Genomic DNA, 24586 nt, shown 5'->3' with positions numbered 1-24586 from the left:
TCTCAGTTAACACTTTGTCTGGGAGCTGTTGAAGTTGAAAACTGATTTGCAGAGCAAGACTCACTTTCCCACCAATTAACACAGACCTATTGAGACTGCACCCCCCCCCCCCCCCCCCCCCCCTCACCCCCTTTATAGGAGCCTATTGGAATGCTGCTGTTGCTCTTCAGTCATGTGAAGTAAAACCACACAAAAGCATTTTTTTTCAACGAGCAGAAAGTTAATTGTCACCTAGCAGGAACAAAACACCTCGTGCCTTGTTCACAATGTGTCTTGGAATTCATTTTCTGCAATGATTGGTTCTGTTAACCCTTAGTTTTTGTGGCTCAAATCAATACTTTTTTTTACCAACTAGAAAAATTACAAAGACAGCTTCCATCCAAGAAAACTGGCAGCCTTTCATTATGCTGTTTTTTTTTACATTTAGTGACACAAGCTGAAGTTTCAAGGGGAATCTTATCACTTTGTGGCAATTACGGCTTTCAGTCGTGGCCTCGAGGACTCGGAGCACTGCTGGTTTTCTGGCGTGTGATGGCTAATTGCATTCACCTGACATCCCAGGTGTAAAACAATCCCTGATAGAAGGGCTAGAATTAAAAGCAACAGGACTCGGCTGTGTCCTGGGGCCTCTGCAATTTTTGGATGACTGCTCTTCTGCAGATTGTCTTGTTTTTTTTCTAACACCCACAAAGGATTTAAAAAAAAATTCAGAATGGCTGCAATTAAAGAAAAAAATATGGTATCTCAGTTCTCTTGGTTGAATTAAATTAAAAAACGTAATCATTGCATTGGCCTTAGAGGACTAAGGACACAAAACTCTGGTCTTTGTCCATAAATTAAACTGAAATATGACAAATCCATAGACATAGAATTTGGCTTTCAATGGGAACATAAAAATATCTCAACAGTGATACGTCAAATCAAAGTATTTCACACAAAAAAAACATTTTTGTGCACAACACGTTTCAACAGTTGTGGCCTTTCAAAGTGCTATATCCCCAGTAAGTGTTCCTACAGAGTGTTGTTCCCCTCGGGACCAAACCTCTGGCCTCAGTTTAGACTCAGAGATTTGCGGAGAGCAAGGTTGGCTTTGCCTGCGGTGCGTACATGCAACACACAATTACCCAATGTGAGGCTTTACCTCCTTCTCCTCCATCCCTCAATCGGGACGTGCCCTGTGCACCGTCAAATCACTCTTGCCCGGTCCGATTAACTCACAGTTTATCCATTTTTCAGGGAAGGGTGCAAAGGTAGCAGTTGTAGCAGTTTTATGTGTTCGGTGAAGAAATGTTGCCAAACTTTGTCTACACAATCTGAAACCCTCGATATGATAAAACTTCCACAGTATAATTGCACAAGCAATGGTTTATCCATCATGATAGCCTCTTCTCTGTATGAGGGTTGTATACATTTATATTTCCAGGACTTTGGTGCATCGACCCATGTAAGTGACATATGGGACGATTGCAGCTCCAGCAGATTGCAACACAGGGCCTGAAATGTTTAATTTTGTGCATCACAAAAGGGCTAAATGTGCTTTTAAGATTCAGACTTTTGCTCTGACTGTCGGCAGCTCGGTGGTGCAATGGTTAGCAGTGTAGCCTCATGGTAAAAAAGTTCTAATCCCAGTTCGGCATGGGGCCTTTCTTTGCACATGCTCCACTTGTGAATGTTGGTTTTCTCTGGGTGCTCTGGCTTCCTCCCACAGTCCAAAGACATGCAGATTGGGTTAGGTTAATTGGAGACTCTAAATTGTCTATTGGTGAATGGGTGTTTGTCTGTGAATGTTGGCCGTGCAAAACGCTGGCGACCTGTCAAGGGCGTACCCCACTTGTTGAACAATGTCAGCTGGGATCGGCTTCAGAGACACAGGCGATGGATGAATAGTTAGATGCTTCGACTGCGAGCAGGCGGCTTAACATTTTTTTTAATGTTGAAAGCTTTAAAATGCCAATATATGTTACAACATGACAGAACTATTCTCTCACTGCAGCAAAAATCTGGGTATAATCTTTTAAAATAAAAGAAAGAAAGTAGAGAGTCACTTAGTAGAGCGCATATCTTCACCAAAGGCTCAACATTCCACTTGTGACCAATGTTTAAAGTCAAGATCCTTGAATTATTTCCTGAGGAAACTATGAAAATACCAAAAAAACAAGAAAAATCTTTATAAAATCTCGCAAAGTTAAAGAAATTGATAAAAATTCCTGGATCCACTCCCGGATCTAAATCGAAATATAAAGCCTCCTCCCCTGACCCATATCACATCCTTCCACCTCTTCTTCGTAGTAATAGTCGCCTCTCCACTACCTGTCAATGTCCAGTCTGTTTGCTCTGCAGTTTGCACGTGTTGGGCTCAGCTCCATGTTTGCATGTTGGAAGAGGTGTCAGGAGATTTTTAACTCATGCCAACAGCAAGATGGACAACGGAGTGGAGTTTATGGAATTAATAGAATTAATCAAATGCATGCAGATGGACATGGGGAATCCTGTGGATTACTGCGTGGATTTGTAGTGCCTAAAGGGGACCGTCAAGCCAGCCTCCATATGCCAGCACGCTAACCTGTGGAGCAAAGTTGGGTTGTAAATACTATTCTACAAGGGGCGGAGAACGGTAATTACACAAGCGCAGCAAATTGTATTATCACAACAGCCCCAAAGGTACAAGCTGCAAGAGCCACAGGACAACATGCAGTCAGTCAAGATGGTCGTCCTTTTCCATTATTTTGAGTTTAAAAGGAGCATGTGTACAGAGCAGTGGACACGGTGGATCGGAGAGGTTTGTCTGTATGGTGTGTTCATGGCCAAGTGAACCACACGAGTAAACACAAAGGTACATACACACACAAAAACGAGCAGACAGGTCACACTGGGCACAGACATCTTATGTAACGGAGATTTTAAAAAAGTCTGCTGCATTTCCGTTGCTCTGACACCTACAGGGAGCAAATTCCTCTGCTTTCCACCTCACCTCTCTGGGCGGATTATGAATACAGAAGGACGCTGTAGCTAACCTAATCAGATGAAGTGAGTCGGAGAATGAAAAGCAACGGAAACGGGAAAGAGAGAGAGAGCGGGAGGGTGTCTGTGTGATAGCGAAAAAAGCCTTAGAGAGAGTGAGGGAGAGAGAGAGAGGGAGGGAGGTAGGGAGGGAGAGAGAACACACCACATTAGTCCATATATGATTTATTCCCCCCTCTAGGTGAAGGAGACACTATTTGTATTCATTTGCCTTTATTTTTATCCTAGATTCATCTTGCCTTCACATGCCTGTCACCACCATACTAATATTATTTTGGCCATGTGATGTCCCCTAACTGGCTCTTATAAAATTGCCCCCACGCGACAGCAGAGGATGATGCACGGCGAGCGGGGGGGAGGGCCCCTATTTCACTTCATCTGATTTTATTCTATTTTTTCCTCACAGGGAGATTAAAAGGTTCCCCTGGACAGGATGGTGTGAAGGGTGGGGATAATGATGTCTGTCCTCCTTCTGAGAGACACACTCTCTCACACACACACACACTCACACAGTTTTTTGTCGGTGCGCACTTAACAGAAGGCCTAGCCTTTTTTTTTCTTTTATTACTGGCAAGGTGAGCCAGTGGTGCTCCAACCCAAGGACAAAGACAACTGTGACCACAATCCTGCTCGCGGCGGCTTTGCAGAACAATTAGATGAGAGCGGAGGGTGACTGCAGTTGTGTTTCAGGACAGCACATACACACACACACACACATGCAGACAAACACAGCACAAACAAGGACACAGTAGTATGTCGTCAGCATAGGATTAGAGACACGATGCAAAAACCGGTATTATAGAAATAGTTAAGCAGTTTGGGAAATGTGTTTATTTACCTAATTCTAGCTTAGTTTAGCATAAAGAACAAAAACAGTTAGCATTGCTTTGTCCCAATGCAACACAAGCTGTGTCTCAATTCAGGGGCTGCATTTGAAGACTGATTACTTAGAGACTAGACTGTCCCGCTTCAAGTCTTCTCCTTATATATTATTATTTTATTCCAATATCTTATTCTTCTAATATCTAGGTTCCAACACAAAGACAAAGTCAGACAACCAGCAGAGACTCAATGAATTTACTGGTCCTTACCAAGGGAATAGTTTCTATCATACAATAAAATAAAATGGGTTAGGGTTAGGTAGGGTTTCATTCTGAGAATTGAACAAACAAGATCAAGAATCAGGTTTCAAGTTGCCAGGAGAGATGTGTTTTAGGCTTTTGACACAGCTACGCTAACGCTGTGATTATCTTAATGTGAGTACCAGCACTGATTAACAAACACAATGGAGTCTTTTTTCAGTCTGTGCCTCCAGTTCATACAACTCCTAAATTCACTCTGAGTGAGCAAATAGCTTGGTACCAAAACTGCATCAGATAAACATCCTGTATTCATGCATTCACTATTCAAGCGAAATATCCCGCAATAATCTACATCATTTTTTATGAATAAATAAATACCTTCTACACATTCTATGAGTACAATTACTCAAATATAGCCATTTAATTGAGATATAATGCCAACACCATCAGATCAACAACCAAGCACGATTGTTTTAACAACCATTCCCTCTCCTGGTTCCATTCTCTTTCCATCATTCCCCTGGCGCCTCCACCCACGGTTCCCACGTTCAGCTGTTGCATCCATCCAGCCAAGTTCACCCAGCTGCACGGCAATTACAGGTGGAGCTTGGAACGGCGCACAACCAGGAGACGCATACATTATTAAATGAAGCCGTGTTCCGATGAAATTGCTAAGCCAGCCAATAAAGGTAAATTACCAAAGACAAAACTCATCGGCGAGGGAAGAGAGACGGCCCTGCCCGAAATTGCATCGCGTTGATGAACAACATCATTTCTGAAAATGGAGAGGAAACACGGAGTTGCACCTATCAGCGCAAGACAGAGCGAGGGGTAGAGGAGGAGAGGAGAGAGAGAGATGGAACACAACATTGACTACCTAATTATGCATTTTATCATTGCAGTCACAATAGAGTGCCTCCCTTCTTTAGTTGCCCTGTGTGCTCGTGCAGCTGTTCCTCCGCAGCTTTAATGACGAAGATCATCACAGCCGTGGAACATTTACATCCACCGACCACCAAATTACTTGCTAGCGCGGCGGCAGACGCACGCCACTTCCCGATTGCGTGAGGGCCACGTACTCACTGTTTCATCGTTTTCAAGCGACGGCAAAATTGATGTGTTGTAGCTTCGGCTTTGTCCGTCATTAAAACGCGCCGGAAAATTTGCCGGCATGAACTCAACAGCTCGGAAAGCGACGCGTATGTGGTGTCACTGTGTGTTGTGTTGCTTTGTGTTTTGATGCTGGAGTAGGGCTGGAAGGTGTGCTCAAAAAATCATATCACGATATTCTCAAAGCGAGTCAATATTAACAATTCTAATGATAAATGTCAGATCATTGTTTCAAAGTGTGAAGACTGTTTTTTGCTCCCAAGTGAAGGTTGTGGTTTTAAACTTTAAACTTTTTAGAGAATGACAAACACTAAATAGCAAAACATTTTACAAATCTGAGGTCAATTAAGGATGTGTTATACTTCCTCATTGCACTTACACAATGCATTAAGCACTATATCAACATATATTTGACTTTTGATTTATTGTTATTGATTCAAATGATGTTGCATTAATTATTAATATTGTTTTATTGCTCAGCCGTACATTGCAAAAGCCAAAAATGTTGCAGATCTCCATCTCTCCATCCTTTCATCATCCCTAAACCTATCCATCATCCATCCATTCCTCCCTCCATCCCCTCAACTGTCTATCCATACATGTATTCATCCTTTCCTTCATCATCCATATGCCCATCCCTTCATCCAGCCCTAACCCTCACACTATCCATCCCTCCCTCCCTCCCTCTCTCCCTCCCTCCCTCCCTCCCTCCCTCCCTCCCTCCCTTCCTTCCTTCCTTCCTTCCTTCCTTCCTTCCTTCCTTCCTTCCTTCCTTCCTTCCTTCCTTCCTTCCTTCCTTCCTTCCTTCCTTCCTTCCTTCATCATCTATCCATCCACCCATCTCTCCCTCTTTCCATCTATACATCTATTCATCCATCTCTCCCTCCCTCCCCCCCTCCCTCTCTCCATCCATCCAACAAAAAACTGGGGCGCTGACCATTCCCTTGGGCTCTTACAAAAAAAAGGAGAGATGTTTAATCACAAGGAAGCGATGGAAGGAAGATAAGTGGGTGCCGGGCAGTGGAGGAGATGTACACTGCAGGGCCCTGACACCCATCATACGGAATCAGCACCTTGTGAGTAATGGGGGTTAAAAAGGAAAGCGCCTCCTCTCCCAGTGCCAGATGGACTCGTGTGTGTTGGGTCACAGCGGAGAGAGAGAGTGAATGAGTGAGTAGTGAGCGAGCGCACTCTTTCTACTCTTCTCGGCAACCCCCGCTCCCCCTCCGATGACAGCCGAAATCAAATGGCACGGGCACTCCAGAGATGATTGGCCCACCTCATCCGAGCTTCCATCAAGCACCGGCCACGAAAAGGCTGCTTCGCCAGCCGACACGTTTCGCCAAGTTCACCGCACACAGGATGACATTTAGACAAATACAGGGAATCACTGCAGAACAAGCAGTTGTTTTACATATCACGTCTTGGTGTTTGTCAGGAGGGGGGAGGGGGGGTGCTGAAAGATTGTGGGTTTTTCGAGGACATCTCAAACACATGATTTACTTTTTTTTGCGGAGGTGATTTCAAGGACGTGATCAGAAAAATGCAGCATACAGAATAACCACGGTATTTTAGACACGTGAAAGTATGAAAACACATCATGCACATCAAATGGAAAGAATTTGTATTGTTTTTGTATATCTTTCATGTTTGTGCTTTAAATTAACCATTGATTTATTAGAATGGTTATGATGATGATTATTATTATTACTAGTAGTAGTAGTGGTAGTTGTGGTGGTAGTCATAGTATTATTAGTATTACTATATACAAAAGCATATCATACCATATTTTATTAAGCAGTCCCACAATACCATACATTGATTTTACGTGTAAATAAGTTTTTACGGAAAATAACACTTTGACCACTCAATGTGCTGCAGCTTCAGTCAGACCTGGGTGTCACAGGGAAAAACAACAAGTAATATTTAAACGGCAGTGAACAGAATTGATGACGGGCCACAGATTGGACTGAATATTTACAGCCGCTTAATAATCAGGTAAACAGGCTCGTCAACCAAACGTGTTAAGAGATTCTTGCATATTAATTGTGTTCACTGTTATATTGCAGTATTGAGCCACAATGATTGGATTTCTTTTGCTGTTGAAGTAAACTGCTCCCCCCCCACACTGATATAATGTGATGTGTGTTTGTTGTCGGTCGATGTGTCACAATATAGATTCATACTGTACAGTGCACAATGTAAAGAATCACTGTAGAAGCTGCGTATAAAGAGTAGAGGCAATTCGTTAATTATGTCTCAAAAGCCAAGAAAAGAAGAAAATATCAACAATTTAATATGTTTAACTAACATGTATCTAGTTGTATATTGCAATCTTTTTGTCAGTACTCATTAAATGTATTGTTAACGTGAAAATTTGACAGTGAAAAATATTATTATATTATACTGGCATAGTCATTAATGACATAGTGAATGAGTAGTAAAAACATCATTCATCAGTAAAGTTTTTACAAATCAATTTAATGGATTTTGTAGCCGTAATTCTTTATATATTTGAAAGTCAACACTTGTTGCTTATGCTAAACCATATTATATTAAATTTTTATAATTTCATCCTTTTTTGCTGTTTAGCTTCATTTTTATTTATAAATCCTTCGCTGGACAAACATAAGATGTACTATGTCGTTAAGTTAAGATTATACACATAATGTATTTTCATTTTTTATTTCTATACGTCATTATACAGTTCAAAGTCAATACTTGTTATTAATATTCATTTATGTACATTTTTTCTCTCCAGCTGTTTATGTTTATTTTTTATTCATAAATCCATTGCTGTTAGGAAACTATGATGTACTATGTCGTTAATACGGCCACGGCGACACATGCGATAAGTCACACCTAAAGAAACCCAGACTCATTTGAAAGTCGAAGAAAACACACGTCACAGTGTCGAGTTAACAGACAAGACGCCCGGTCACCAGGGAGAAGAAGAGAAAGGACGTAGCCAATCACAGCAGGACGTGGTGCCCTCGTCCTGCTGTGATTTGCAGCACCGGCCCCGAGGCAGTAATTAGCAGTGAGCAGTAATTATTCATTAATTGTTTGTAGCTTGTAGCCTCGCAAACAGACACGGCCCCTTCGGATGTGCGTTCCCAGCGGGAGCGAGTTCTATCTTACAGCAAGACCAGTGAGGTGGAGAGAGGGGACCGGCGTCCGTGCAGAGGCTCATGGGAAAACGTAAAGGACAGGGGGCGTCCACGTCCACCAACCAGGGGGTGGAGAGAAACTGAAGCTGTAAAAACACTTGAGAAAATAAGGAAAAGGGGGAAGAAGCTGCTGTGTTTATGATTTAATTCAACTGCGTGCTTTTATGTGTAAGTGCATACTGTATATGTAATGTCTCAATCTATATGAGCACTTACTCCCCCTCCCCGTCCCCCCCCTGCACCCTGTGTCCACACTCCCAGAGAATGTGAAAGACGGCGGAGTGAGTGACGGCTGAGCTGACACATACAGTATGAGCTCTTGAAGATTTATAAGGGGGCCGAGATGGTAGGGATGACTTGTGGGGCTTATACCAAGTGATTGCTGCGCTGGCCTTGCTAACAATCCCGCGCCGCCAAGAGCCGCTGAGATACTTCAACACGAGGGTCTGACGGCTCATTTGAAAGCCAGACGCGGCGCGTTGGAGTTATTCTGCCGAGCGGACGGCCCTCTTCTCGAACACTTAGCGCCGAGTTGATCTCCAGCTGAACGATTTGGCATTGAACCAACACAGAATTACACCAAAAAATGCTTTCTATTCAGCCCTCCTGAGCAAAATCAACTTCAGAGACTCGCAAGACTCACAACAGCCGAAACACTTCAGTCGAACGCAGCTAGCGTCTTCATCGTGTGTGCTTTTCATTGCGTCCGTATATATGTGCTTATCGGGCACTTCTCCGGGGAACTTTAGTGGCCTCTTTCTCACTCAACCCCGGATTAATTATAATAAAACACAGAGAGCAAGTGGCACAACAATGGCGCATCAATAACCTCTGACGTTATCAACATCTCAGAACCCTGGAACACCTGGGTACACTTCATCACCTCCAGCCGGTGGATTTATGAACGCAGTGTGCAATGGACTCTGGGCAGGAGGGACGTGTGGATAATGCAGCTTCATTAAGGGAGAGCATCACGGCTCGCCTGAATGCGTTATGGCATCTGTATGAGCTATATGATCCGGGATATTAAATATTTACAGTTAATGTATGCATATGGGATTACTCCTGCACACACACACACGCACATACAATAACTAAGTCATCTCTGGCTACGTTAACATCCATCATTTGGGGAAAAAAGAAATGGATGCTTTTTCCTAATACAATAATCTGTCTCTTTAGCTCAGTTAGAAAGATGACATAACCTTAGTCTGTGTTGATACTGTATATATGTGCAAAGGGAGTTTCAAATTCAACGCAACCTCTGTGTCCGTGAAAATGGATTTTCCTTATTGAGGAATCCAGCAGGGAGGAGGCCAAAAAAAGCAACATAATGCAAGGTTAATGGAAGGAAAACTTCCTGTAACTCTGCCATAGCCGGAGCATGATACTTTGCATTATTTTTATGCTAATGCCCGCCGCTCGTCAGTTTCGTTTTCCCCTGCAGGGAAAATACAAGCATTCTTTGTATTGTGTTTCCGCTTGTCACACTGCAGAACACAATCCCGCTCTCGGTTTTCCTGTGCGTGTAAACCCACAAAGAAACTGTTTTGATACCAGCCGCTTTGGAGGGTGAGCACCGCATTAATATTTTCCAAAAAGTCACAGCGCCCAAGAAAAGCAAAAAAAAAGATAGGATGAGAGGAGAATGAAAGAAAAGACACTCCTCATTTGGGAGTTTGGGTTCTCGTTCTCTATCGCACCCTTTGAAAGCGATGACTTGACAGTTGGAGCAAGCTGCCTCAACAATGTTCAAGTTCACATTTTTAGCTCTGAATTTTGAAGGTAGACAAATTATTTACATGTAGACAAATGTAAAAATGATATCCATGCTGCTTTCCACCAAAAACTGTCTGAAAATTGCGTAATCCTAATTGTACCTTTTCAGAATAAATTGTCCGCCACTGCAAATGGACAAAAACCTGGCTCTTACGAAAGTAACTGATGATTGTAAAAGTTAAACAAATTGAGGGTTTCAAACGATGCTCCTAAACTAAAGTTACAATTAAATCTTTATCACTGCCTGGAAGCTCAAACAGACCTTTCTCCATCTCACTGCCGTTCTGTGTTATCGGAGCTAACTCGCCGAGGGAATATTTAACAGACTTCTTCCTTCCAGAGCCTTTTTTTATTTTTAACCTTTACCATCAGAATTGGTGTTGCTATGTTCCATCATTAGCGCACAAATTATAACGTTGGAAATTCAGGAAGACGTGTGAATTCTGTTTTCTTCATAATGCTCTTGTGTTTCAAGTACATGGGCCAGACATGGCCATTTAACAGGCCGGGGGGGGGGGGTATGGCACTGTGTAGTTCCTGGAGTTGTCCCCTGGAATTATGTGATTTTAGTTTTTTGGATACATCTTGTGTTCTCCTGTTGTTTTCATTTCCTCTCCTACCAAATAGCAGCAGTCATTTCAAAATAGGTCACTTTGCCATAGCATTTCCCCCCCCCAAAACACAGGAAGCTCAGAGAAACATTGAAATGCAAAACTGAAAAAAATCCCCAATCTGGACACAGTCGTATTTTACGAAATGATTTCTGATGCGGGAGAGGAACAAAACAGAACAATGATTTCACAGCAAAGCCGTCATTCATGTGAATAACAGATTTTAAAGAACAGGATCGTGCATTTTAAAGCAAGGAAAGCAATCACACCTCGGCTGAAAAATCAATCATTATAAAAACAATACTGAATTAGAAATTGGAAGAGGGTATTTTGTCACCATCACCAATGTCAATAAGAAAAATATGGGATGCGAAAATTGACAGGGAGAGTGCAGCGTGATTTGGGTCTCGCTCCAGATTGGAGTCTGCATCCTCCAAACCAGCCCCCCCGAGGAGAGGCATCCCACCTCAGGCTGTGTCCCCCGTCCGCCTGCCCTCTCCTCCCCCGCTCGTTTGGATAAGGCCACAGCCCCCGGTCATCAGTGTTCGGTCTACATGTGTGTGTGTATGTGAAACAGAAGAATAGAGAGATGGAGCCGCATTACATATTCACCACCGCACCAGCTTTCCCAGTCTCGCTCCCCCTGGACGCTGGTGCGGTAGCGGCTAACTTGCTAACTGGCTGCTGGAGCTGACATGACTTGTTTCCCCAGCAGACCACGGCCCCCTCCTTTCTTCCTTCCCTCCATGGATCCAATCAAACCAGTGGGTTGATGTCGTGTGATTGGAGCTCTGGTCCGGTTTAATCGCCCAGAGACTGAATCTGATGCTTACTGTTATCTCCATCGCTGCCTGATTCACTGAAACTATTCCTCATATGCAATCTACTCATGGGATGTGCAATCCGGTGGGAGGGGAGTAATTTTTTGTGTCTTGCAAAACAGCTTTATAGATTTAACAAAAAAATGTGACATTACAAATAAATGTGCTGTGTTCAAAAGCGTAAAAGTACTGACAGTAAAAGCTGTAAAAGTAAAATACATCTTTCTGTAGTGTAGTTTTACACAAACTACAAGACTGTCCTAACCGATGCAGCAATTTCAAGACTAAAGATTCAACAGCAAACGTTTCTAAAAACTCAAATGATACATAAACCTTATATTGGCTTATTGCTACTAATGCATAACTGTGAAAAATAGCATTTTGCTGTTGTGGCTAATAAGTTACTGTTGTATTTGCTCTCAATAGGATAATGTAAGAAGTTTCTACTAATTAAAAGCAGAACATACGTTTATTTGATAGTGATGCAGTGTGTGAATAACTTTAACAATAAATGTACTAAATTGTTAAATTAAGTCTTAAATGGGAAGCCACAGGTTTCAAAAGTATTTCCCCTCTCTTATTCTCCTTTGTCTTTCTATCAGTTTTACTTTTAAATTAATTGTTTGGAAAAATCGTGAAATCGTGCAGTTGTTGTAGCTGTAGCTTGAAACAAAGAGAAGAATGAGACGAGTTGCTGCAGAAGAATTATGAAAAACTGAGCTGTTTTAGAAAATACTTCAAACTGCATCGTAAATTACATAGGGTGTATTGATCAAATAAAGACAATAACATTTTAAATAGACTGTAATTGATATGTTATTGATATATTGATGGCTCCTAGTAAATAACCTACAGGCAATCATGCAGGTTATTGATTCGGTTTTACAGGACAAAACTTCCCAGTTTTAGTTCCCATAGGGCTCATGGGATCTCAGGATTTAAAAAAGAGATTACATGTACTGATCCTTGTATCATAATTTAAAAGCAGTTAATTGATTTTGCATGAAAAAAAACAAAGTACCAAATAAAGGTAATGGAGTAAAAAGTACAGTTTACCTTTCAAATATATATTATATACATTTGATCTAAGTCAGTGTGCATTCCTCCACCTTGTGTTCATGCACCATTCTTTCCCTTTTCCACACACAAACAAGAATCCACACCGATTTCTCAAAACATCAAAGTATCACCTGCGGGCCTTGGCCTCGGCAAACTGGTCACCTGCGGGGCTTTCATCAATACCCGCCTCCGAGCGGAAAAAAAGAAAAGACCAAACACAAACACATTCACCTCAGGCGGCGACAACCCCCGCTGAGCTGCCACCGCAACCACAGTCGCCCTCAAAAAGCTCCTCTAAGTCTCTGGAGCTCGGCCCAGCTCTGTCTGTGGCTCCCTCGCTCCTCCCTGCTGCCGGGGCAAGGAGGCAACTCTCTATTTCCCTCTAATCTCTCGCTCTCTCACCCTCCTAATAAGAATCAATATCGGCGCTCTTAAAAGTCATCAAGCACAGAGGTAAAAAGGCTCGAGAGCATGAAATTGCAGATGGGAGAGGGTGTACTTATGCGATACTGTGCTGCGATATGGGCCTCAAATGGGTCGAGCCATCAAAGACATGAGAGAAAGAGAGAGTGAGAGACAGTGTGCATGTGAGAGAGAGAGAGAAAGAGAGAAGGGAGGAAAGGCAAAGAGCAGCAGTAGAGAAGACAAAATAAGTGATGGAGAAAATGAAAGGGTCAGAGATCATTTCACGCTGCCAGGATGTCATCCTTTTAAAAATGTACTTTTCTCTCTTCCGAGCCAGGCTCTTCATGGACTCATGCGTCAAACAGCGCGGCCGCGGCAGGCTTATCATGTCTCCGGCTTATCTCCCTGTTTTTCACCTCCTTAAATCAGCAAAATACACAGGGAGACACCGAATGACGGGAAAACAAAGGGCGGCCCGGCGGGATCAGCAGCGCCACAGCGGCCCGCTCTGTTTTCATTACCGCATGGCGCCCTGGATGCCGGGTGAGAGCGTTGATGGAGCTATGGATTATCCTGCATGCACGGGATGACCGATGTGAACAGAGACTGAGGCATGAAGGACACGGATGGTGTCAGCCAAGGCAAAAGGCATATTACAACAGAGAGCAGACCTCAAGGACTCAAGTAGATTAAAATTGATTGAAAACCCATTTGTGGTATTTGGGGTCTTTTATATCAGCTCTCTCTCTCTTTCTCCCTCTCTCTCTCTCCCTCTCTCTCTGAATAAACAAGAACAACACATTGCATATGTGAAGACAAGTATCTCATATTCAGATTTGCATTGCAATAATATCAAGCTGTGGGATTTTGCAATATAAACTGCAATAAAAGGAGAGTGTGTGTGTGTGTTTGTGTGTGTGTGTGTGTGTGTGTGTGTGTGTGTGTGTGTGACAATATGGAAAGGAAACAGTAAATTACAATATGACGTAGAGAATATGCACACACAGATGTGCATCTGTTCACATGCATGTAAATGTGAATATATTAAACTCTCAACATTAGAACAATCTCCACCCACACACACATTGCAAAATAATCACCCTGTTTATAACATTATTTAACCTTGAGTTTTTTTTAACACACACAAACATCCATTTTCTTAAATGTTAATTTTGGGACTGATAATGATTGCAAGCATGCAAACTCACCATGATAGAGGCTTGCACTAATTCCTTTTTAAATGAAAATAAAAATTGCATGTAATCTATTGTTTGCCAATATATTTCTCAACCCCCTATAGGACCAAAATGTACAACTCTGACAACCTGTGATTGTAAGGAGCTTTTACGTCGTCCATCAGTATCCAACTTGCACTCACATATTTTAATACAATGTGTCAAACACTTTAAATTGCTTATGCATTTGAAATGTGCTCCACGCAGAAAGAGCCCTTCCTCGCCTTCAGCCCGTGACAGCATCACTTTTCATAGTTTCTATTCTGCTGTATCACAATGTCCCCGCTGACATATCAACAGTATGTGAATGAATCTAATTTTCAGGGATTATTTTTTTCTCTCTCAGTGGATGATTGTTCGCGCGAGCCTCTACGACTGCCATCCACCTGGGCAGGTCTGTAAAATCCAGCTGATAAGCCTGTAAGCTCTCTTCAGAAAAACGAGGAGTACAAAATGCCACGGTCCTCCGCAAACCCCTGCGGTGACAAATGCCTCCTGATAATATCTGAATACTGGGGTTTTATGCAATATCTGTGCGACTTATTCATCGGGAAGAAAGGCATGAGTGGGGACAGCAACCTGACTGGTGCATCTACAAGATCAGATGTTTCTCTGCAGGACTTAAACAGAGCACACAAGTCTCAGTGTGAGGCAGTTTGGTTAAAGGAGGATAATGAATACAGAGAGTATCATGTAACCAAATGGCGTCAACCCTCTGTCCACTTACAGATAATACTTTCCCTGCCAGATGTTCAGCAGGTCAAACCAGCCACACAGGACATCCACGTCTTACATTACAAACAGAGTTGTTCGCTGACGAGTCATGTGAACACGACTTCTCTCTCCCACACAAAGCTAGAGGTCACTTCAATCGAGAGAGACTCGGTGACGGCCCCCTGTGAGGCGGTGGGCTCGCGATGAAGATGTCAGGAAAAAAAATATGTGGGGAATTCCACACGACCATTCAGTCGCATCTGAAGGTTTAGATTTCTGTACATCCTCAGAGCTGTCACATGGGTAGGATGGTGACATGGGAAACATTCCAAAGGCTCAAGAGGAAAAACTCCTTCCCATTACATACAGTGGATGCAGGTAAAAATGTCATGGCAAAAACTAATTCCCCACTTTCTCTCAGAAAGTAATGTTTTTTCCAAATTTGGCCATTCTGATTATTTTCCTTTCAGGTTTGACACCATCAAATAATTTAAAAGCCCATATTATAGAAGTGATAAGCAACTGGACATTGAGCAAATAAAAATGTTTCTACAGGACTATGACAGTATTTAGATTGTATAAAGGAAAACTTATCTTTGTGAGTATTTAGACAAGTGGGTAACAAAATTACACCTACAGTAAATTTGTATAGCAGCTACATTTCAGTAATTTCCTCCTACTTAATCCAAATTTCCTTTCAGTTAATTAAATGTATTATAATTAACTACTGAAAGTGTGTGGGGGCTTTTTTATTCTATTTACATTTTACATAGGAGAAAACAAGATTTATTTCTAACTTTGCAAATGGTTTTCCTAGGTTTCGGTTAAAAAAAAACAACTGAATAAACGGTCAGTCTAGTTGTAGACAATTTGCCATTGAAATTGCCAAATAATGTCACTTTTCCATAAAATATGAGCCCATCTGCTAGTTGTGGACTTAAATCTCCACCTGCGGCCAATTTTAAAAATGAATAAACCTGTAAATTAGTTTGATTTTATGAATGTTTCAAAAACTGCCCTGTGTAGCAGTTTTCAGAGCCCCCCACCTGAAAACAGCCAAACCCTCACGGCAACCAGGTTAATGACGTGATCTGGCATTGGACAATGGAAGAATCCACTTAATTTTCCTCACATGCGTTAATAGCAACATGGTTCAATGTGAAATGCCTTCAGAAAAACATGCTCATGTTGGAGTAAAGGCTCCATAAGCCAGGATGTCCCTTACCGTCCACACAGGCGGGCCGGGCTCTTGTAGTTCCAGCGATCTGGCCCTTCTTACAGGCGCAGCGGGCCGTCTGCCTGGCGATGGTCCGCCGTGGTTGGCTGCTGTCCCTGTCCAGCGTCACAATCTCACATGTCCCGGCTGCCAGCTGGCCTGGAAATGACATTGCACCACAGGATCCGAGGTCAGAGAGATGAAATCATAAACAGGGCAAAATAAACTAGTCTGTCTCTTCTGTTACATTTGTAGTGCGTAAGCAGTGTGGTTAGTTTTTTTTCTTCTTTTTTAAAATCCTTTGTAGGTCAGTTGGCGGAACACAGCAGTAAAATCTCCATGTTGAAAGCCTTGTCTCTCTGCAGAGCCTGACACAAATGCATATGGTGTTTGTGCATGTGAATATCCACGACAAGACTTTCTATGAAAAGGAAAATGCATGTTCTCAGTGGTACAGCCCGATTTGTTATTTCAGGGATGATTATAACGTTACTAGTATGACACTTGATGGAGCAAATACCCTTAAATATAGTCAAGGTAAACCAAATACAATATCTGATTCCTTAATGTGCCTGATTTATCATCAAGATATGAATACACAAATGGACAGGGGTAAAAACATAACCTCCTTAGTGGGTGTGATTAAAAAACTATCTTGATATGGATTCTCAAGGATTTTCAAATAATTATGATGAAGACAAGGATCTCTCAATGCTGCAACACTGCTTTGAAATGATCACAAAATTAGTTAAATTTTTGAGGACTGCAATTTCTCAGAAATTAAGACCAATTCCAATACATCTGTAACATGCTCATATTGGCTTATAACCACTTAGTAAAGTTAGTCAACAAACAATCTAGATAAAGCTATTTTACAAAATGAACAACAAGCTCGTTGGCCAAGGTTAGCGACCATTAACATCAGGTTATACCAGCGCAAAAATCCAGTTAGGGTACTGAATAAAATAAAGGTGTGTTCTACTTCTCATGAATTCAACTGTTATTCTATAGCATATGTTTTATTTCTTCTCGAAAAAGTTACATAGCGTGAATTTAATGACTTGGACTTCAACCCTGAACATATCCAGTCCTCTTACAGACAGGACTGCAGGTGAGGAGGGACTATAAAAGACAATGGTGACAAAATAACTTTACATTGCAGCTACCTAAAGACTGCCCACAAGCTAATTCCCAAAAAGGGCCACATCCTATCAGCCCACCTCTTTGAAGGTAATGTACCCATTAGCCACGAATGAAACGCATGAATACTGATGAACTTTGTAATTGCTGCCAAGCCTCCCCGTCTTACACGCACACATCCTCCATGTATTCGATAGGGTGACCTTTGGCCCTGTAGCCGGGGCCCTTGCTGCTTGCAAATTAACCTTTGTCTCCGTGCGGGGGCCCTCGGGTGCCATCGTTGAGAGGCTTATCAGGATCTAATTGTGATTGGCAAGAGGATGGAAGTTGTGATTAAATCTGGACTTAAGTCCCGGACACTCGGGTGGCTGGCTTAATGAACTGAGCAGCGAGGGGTCACACCTGGGGTAATGGGGATCTATCAGGACTCATCCACACACTGCGACCTGTGGTGGCCGTGGCATTACATGGAGAAAATACTCCTATACAGTAATGTCGCTATTTTAATGCCACGTCTATGTATTCATACCCATAAACGGTTATTTTCGATGAAAGAATATGAATTATCTTTTCAATGGGCTACCACTGGACCAATGACCTCACAATGTTGTCATTGTTTTACACAAGTTCAGGTCTTTCATGTAAAAATGCTGCCACGTACAGACATACGCATATTTTCATTCAATAACTTTATTTTCTTGGCAGCCAAAAATCTCTGCAACCTTCATAAAAACACCCATGTTTAAAATGATGCACCAACAAAAATATTCACATATCTTAAACTTTGTGTAATGCTCCTATGTTTTGTGTGTGTTATTTGCTGTGTGACTCATTCTGCAGCTGGAATATTGTCAGTAAGTCATCAAGAAGACTTTGGCTTGAACAACAATAACATTATTCTTCTTTATTCTACAGTCCCACACAAGTACCTACTGTCATACACACACATATACCCACACACTTAAGCAAAAGATGCACGCATATCATTAGAACACCGACCACAAAACAGCTGGCCTGTGAAAACCATGCATCTCTAAAATGTCAACTATTAATGAGCCAAGAAAATGAGCTCATTATCAATTGTCCGATTATCAAATTGGTTTTTAAATGGTTTATTAAGCTTTAGATGTAGGATAATGTTTTAATCCCAAAAAGAATCACGTACTACGTCTTCAGTTTATCTACAAAAAAGGATTAATAGAATATGAGATCATTTTTTTCTTATAATACTTATATCTTCTGTAATTGTCTGCTTCTTGTGATGACATTGTATTGCGCGATGGTGCGTGGTAGTAAAAATTGTTTGTGATTTATCTGCCTCTACCGTAATCTATTGCTTCACATAAACAATACACAGTGTGTATCGATAAACACAAATGTATAAGGAAGATATTTGCCACAAGATGACTTGAAAGTCAATGTGGGAACTGAAGGACACATGAAAGACCCTCTCTAGAGTCAGGGTTTGGTTTGCCCATTGTGGTTTACTATAGAAACATGGCGGATTCTGTGGAGGAGGACTCACTCCCTATATAATGAAGGGCTCATTCTAACGTAATGAGAACACAATGATTCTTAGTTTCAGGTTATTACACCCTAATGAAAACATAATTGTGAATATCATATTCAATTTCTGCTAATAGATTCAACTAAATCCAACTTATCCTTCATCCCTGGAAGACTGTCTTCAAAACTGCATCCCAGTGAAATCCCATCTGTGTATTTTGAGAGATCGAGACACAATCACCACCACTTTTCCTTTATTTCCTCTTTCCTCTTTTCTCTCCTTTATGCCTTCCCACTTTACTCCCTCCAACTCCTCTGTCTTCTGCAGGTGATGCTGGATAATGACTTGTCATGTAAGCCCCTGTGTGTGTGTGTGTGTTTCTGAATCTGTTCATGTGTGCGTGTTTACTTCCTGCGCCCTACCCCCCCGCCCACCCACCCATCAACCCACCATCTCTGCAGATCTTCCACTCTTCGAGCCTGCCTCCTGCTTCCTCCCTTTGTCAGTTCCTTCTCCTTTGGAGCTCCTTCACCGCGTGAAGCTGAAACGACTGTTTGGATGTCTGCGGTAATCGCGCGGATGGTTGTGGCGCCGAGGTAGCATGTGTGAAGTCGACGAGCTCAAAGACGGTGGCTGATTTGACGGCGCGATTCGCGAGTCGATGGAGCTCATTAATTGCCGGCATTTCATCAAACAGCCGCCTTGTTTTTACTGTCACAGCTGTAGCTGCTGGGAAAACAGAATTGTTTTCATGTTGTTTTCTTGCATTGCATATTGTCTTCTATACTGCCACACTGACTTCATGGAGGTGATAAAGAATCCTCTAATTTTAAACCCAGTGTATAAATAAATCAGTTGCGCTCAGTTGCACAGGATTTACCGGCATAGTGTATATAGGTCAATATTAAGGATGGTATAGAAATATTGTGTTCCCATTCTTCTTATGTTACAGCAGAGAGTATCTATGGTCATTACGGACCAAGTAGCTTATCATGGTTTCTATCTTTGCTATTATTGACACTATCTTCAAAGTGGTGTTGAATGGTTGAGTAAATCCATTTTGACAGATTCAAGTTGAACAATATTTAAATGGTGTTTAATTAATATCCACGTACTTCCAGTGGAAGGATGAAATCATTCCAGTTTTAATTTTAAGCTACAAACATATGAAGTGGAGTTTTATGCTTGAGCAAGAATCCTGATTTTGGTCCAAGTCATGAATATTCCAAAACACTCAACGTCTTCATCCCTGTGCGGCTTAAGGATCGATGTGCTCGGAGCTAAATGCTAATTTGAGCATGCTAACATGTTTATAATAACAATGCTAAAATGCTGATGCTTCAGGGGCATAATGTTTACCATGTACAGGATCTTAATTAAGTGTGTTAGCATACTAATGTTAGCTGAGTAGCACGAAACAGAGTGCACAGCCAAGGCGCATATCACATGTATTGAACGAGTCAATTTTGAAAGTGCAAGAAATGTTGAGAGACTGTGAGAGTTATTCAAATGTATCCTGGGGAGAACACAAATATAAAAGAACAAATGCTAATCCCATGCTAATGTTAATCCCTTAAATAGTTTCATTTATAGAAACAAGTCAAAGGATCATCAAAGTAATCAGCCTTCTAGATACCAGAATTATTGGAACTTTGTGGACAAATATCCAGTAAGCATTTAGCTATTTCAATGGAGATGTGAAAAACTGTGTCAGGGCATCATCAGTGGACCATGACTGTCTCCTGAAGATGGACCCAATGACCCCAATTTCATTAGAATGCATCCAACAGTTGTAAAGAAGTTTCTACAAGCAGAACTGCATCCTCATGGTTGAGTGAGTAGTTGACGGAAAATGCTCATCATCAATGTCATTAAGATTCAACCTATGAATGTCTGTACAAGCTTTTAACGGAATAGAGTTTTGTGTTTCAATCTGGACCAAAGTTGTGGACTGGTCAGCCGCCTGACATTACCACTCCCAAAGGGACATCAGCCTGGGATCAAAAGCTAGGACTAAACAGATTATGAATCAGTATCATAACACAGAGGAAGTCATCTGCCTTGTCTTTATATTCAAGTTCACCACACAGGAATTGTGTGAATAGGTATAGGAAGAGCACAGCATATTTTGCTAACTACTAATGCCTAGTATTTGATGTGAATATCAATTATATGAGATGATGTAGACATCAGTCTGTGGAGAATCGGAAAAGATAATTTGTTTTGAACAACTCAGTTTCAGCTGCAAGCGTACGGGCTGTCTGCAGTCCTGCCAGATATTGTGTGAAAGAACTTGACGACAAGCTGGTGTCAGTCCTCCAATAAAGTGAGTTGATTTCATTCCTTCTACTCTAAAACAAAACATATTCCTCTTTTACTGCCCTGGAGGGATCTGCAGAGAAGGTTAGAGAGTATCAGGATTACACGGCTCCGACAGGGCACTTTTTCAGGTGCCAGCAAACCACCTCTGCACTTGTGCATAGTGTTTTTCATTAACAATTTGTACACATGCAAAGATGCAAGATGCAGCCCGGCCTCATCACAGTCATCCCGTGAAGAAATTGGACGGCGAAGAGAGGAAACACTAATCTTGTTTCCTGGAATCGACTCATGAATAGTGGGAAAAATCTGAAACTGGCAGGTGCTCTCAGAAACTAACCCAAAGATTGTAGCAGTCGTGCTATGATTTATCATCCCCCTTATCAGCTTCTGTTGTCGAGCAGTTGTCAGCTTGGTCGGCCAAATGGCTGATTAAAATGTATGTGTGGGCACCCTAGAGTGAAATGAAAGCTCTGACTGTGGCAGAAGATGGATCTATGTGGCCGAGTGTGTGGCTTAATACAATGTAATGTTATTGACGTGCACCTTTTCTTTATTATTTCTCCTCCCGCTCCTTAGCACATTACAGCTGCTCTGGCATACACGACCATTTGACAAATGTCCAGTGCAGCTACAACGAAGGGAAACATGAAATTTTTCCCACTTTTTTCTTGCATCTTGCCCAGATGTCTGAGAGCATTTCAAGAGGCTCTTGTCATTATTTTTTAAAAAGGGTTCTTGTTTTTGCTGCTCAAGAGATGAAAACACATCTCAAACCTGCTTCTTAGAGACTCAATCTGCTGATTCGCATGCTTAGATATGTATAAAATGTGTGGTTTATGCTTGTTTTTTCGTGTCCTTTGAAAAGCTGCAGCTTGCTGGTGTCAAACTGGGATTGCATACTGTGCTTCACAAGAAATCACCTTTTTTCGCCTAAGTGTCCTTCTAAATCTGACACAAAAATTCAGTCTTCCATGAAATTTACTCAAGATGCAGACGTGCAATTCCACAGAATGAGCTTTTAATTAGTTCTGAATTTACAGTAAAAGATGTAGGATGAGGGCTCCCATCCGGAATAAAATGCAGAGAAATGTTTGCTAATGGTAATTCAAGACCACACCTCGAAGACCCTCAGCAGTACATTAAATGTATTTCACATTTACTCGCTTTCAGTTGATATTGCGATGCAATTACCATGCCATTACATTATATAATGAACAGGGGTGTAACACAAAACTACTATCTTCATATGAATCAGTTAATTTCACCAAAATATTTGTATTCAGATTCATATCAGACTCAACTATGCAGCTTCAATTCATATTAAATTGGTTTCCTCTGATATTTCCTACACGTAATGAGTTTATAACACTGTTGATTAAAATCACTTTTTAGATGGTCCCTAACTTTAGCTTATTGTACCTGTTACGTTTCAGCAAAACGCAGGCATAATGCAACCATTTCTTTTCAGCGGCATATTGACAGCTATCACCTGGATTACTTTGATACAGAGCAAAAGCTATGAATCTATGCGGATTATCATCTTGAGCATAAATTATAAGGATTTACTATTGTATTTGATTACTGACATCACAGGAACTGCGGTTTAATAGGCTACAAGTTGAGATCCATCTTTTTAGTCTCTAGTCATTTGAATTTTGGAAAATGAGAAAAAGATAATTTATCAGCAGGTGTTTACTTAATCTATTATTTACTTTGATACGATAGAAAACGAGTGACAAGGAGCTTGTGTTTCTGTGTTTTTCTACATAGGTATATGGGCATTAATTTGCAGTGAACAGGGGAGACAATGGTATCCTCAGAAAGTATCAGTCACATTTAATCTAACATCGTGGATCTTATCTAGATGACTGAGTTGTGACTCCACATTTTGACACAAATTGCAGCAATTGGGTACCAATGAATCTAGCCTAACTTTTGGTAGAGATAAATCACACTAATGGCACAAAAAGTTGCACATTTCATGACAACCTGCCAGAATTAAAGCTTAACCAGCCCTATTAAAGAAAAAGTTGCACTGTTGAGAAGGAACCCAATCCAGTGTGGCTACACTGACACTGAGAAGTAAGGATGTGGCAAATTGCTGTTTATCAGTTGAGTGAGAGTTGATGGATAAAACTGCAAAAATGCGGACGCTGTTCATATCAGGGAACATCATTGGTTCCTCTGTATTTATTAATACCTCTAATGATGAAGTACTGCTGAAAGTGTAGAAATGGAGGTGAGCGTGTAATTGGAAATGCTTAATTGTTCTCACTGTGGACAAATCCGTGGCTAGTGGCAAGAGAACAGTCTAAAAAAGCAGCCCCTAGTACACACAGTGCTTCTTGCACTCAGCTGGACTGTTGTGGTTTGAGCTATTCGAGGGACTGACTTTGGAATCCTCAGAGCACTGCCATCTCGCTAGCAGGGCTTAAAATATGCTGTGTAAGGTTAGAAGCCTTAAGTGCTGAAATATAACATATTGATTTGTGTATTAAGCAAACAGTGTTGTCACGGCGTCTCGGAGGACCCAGGTGACTTTTGTGTGCCTGCGTGTGAGTTTGTGTAGGTTCTACTTCTGTTGTGGGGACCTAAATCTGTTCACAGTCAGATTATGCCGATTTTTATTCCTGATGGTGTACAAAAAGCAAGTTGTCACTATTTTAGTCGTTAAATTTGAAGGTGAAGACGTGTTTTAAGGTCAGGGAAAGGTCAGGGATAAGCTCATAGTAGTTATGTTTAAGGTTAGAGTCTGCAGGAAATGAATGCAAGTCAATGCAATGTCCTCTGAGTCAGTGAGGCAACGTGATCTACAACACAAACATGTACTTTTGTTCACATCAAAACAATGTGTGCAATGGCTAAAGCCTTTCTAACAAAAGAACATTTCTTAATCTATATTCTCCACTGAACCCAGAAACACTACACAGCAGCTTGATGTAGCTGGAGAGCAGCATCACATCTGCTCTGCTGGAGAGGGCCGAGTGTGCATGTGTGTACCTACATGTTAGACATCGCCAGACTAAAATGCTATATCACTCCAGCACGCTACAGCTGTTCGAAACGAGAAAGGAGTCTGGCGCCAAGACTACAAGTCTGAAATCCCATTTTGGATCCAAACGTTGCATTAGTAGAACCTTGATGTCATCCCTTCACCCTGAGGCCCGGTGGGCTAGGTTTTAAATGAATCCTTTTAACAAGCCTTATCAGAGGCTGTACAAGCCAACTGAACACCATGCGGTGTAAAGGGAAGGAGAGCGGTGCAGACCAAATTTCTGCTTTAGGGAAAAGAGCCGTCAGATGATGTAGGGCCGAAATGAAATCTCTGAAACGACATGCACTAGAGGCGGAGGAGAAAGAGGTACAGAAACAATGGAGGTGGCCATTTACTCGG

The 24586-nt window shown here is 41.6% G+C and overlaps 1 protein-coding gene across 1 annotated transcript in view; it reads right to left on the bottom strand.

Annotated features, from left to right (window-relative positions):
- The window catches only part of tafa5a (TAFA chemokine like family member 5a), a 79779-nt gene that overhangs the window by 25888 nt on the left and 29305 nt on the right, over positions 1-24586 (bottom strand). The window contains exon 2 of the mRNA XM_061080451.1: positions 16233-16382. Within this exon, the coding sequence (XP_060936434.1) occupies positions 16233-16382 (150 nt within the window). The remainder of the gene's footprint in view (positions 1-16232; positions 16383-24586) is intronic.

Source organism: Limanda limanda, chromosome 1, assembly GCF_963576545.1.
Source record: "Limanda limanda chromosome 1, fLimLim1.1, whole genome shotgun sequence".
Classification (NCBI taxonomy): domain Eukaryota; kingdom Metazoa; phylum Chordata; class Actinopteri; order Pleuronectiformes; family Pleuronectidae; genus Limanda; species Limanda limanda.
This window is presented reverse-complemented; position numbering and strand designations above follow the sequence as displayed.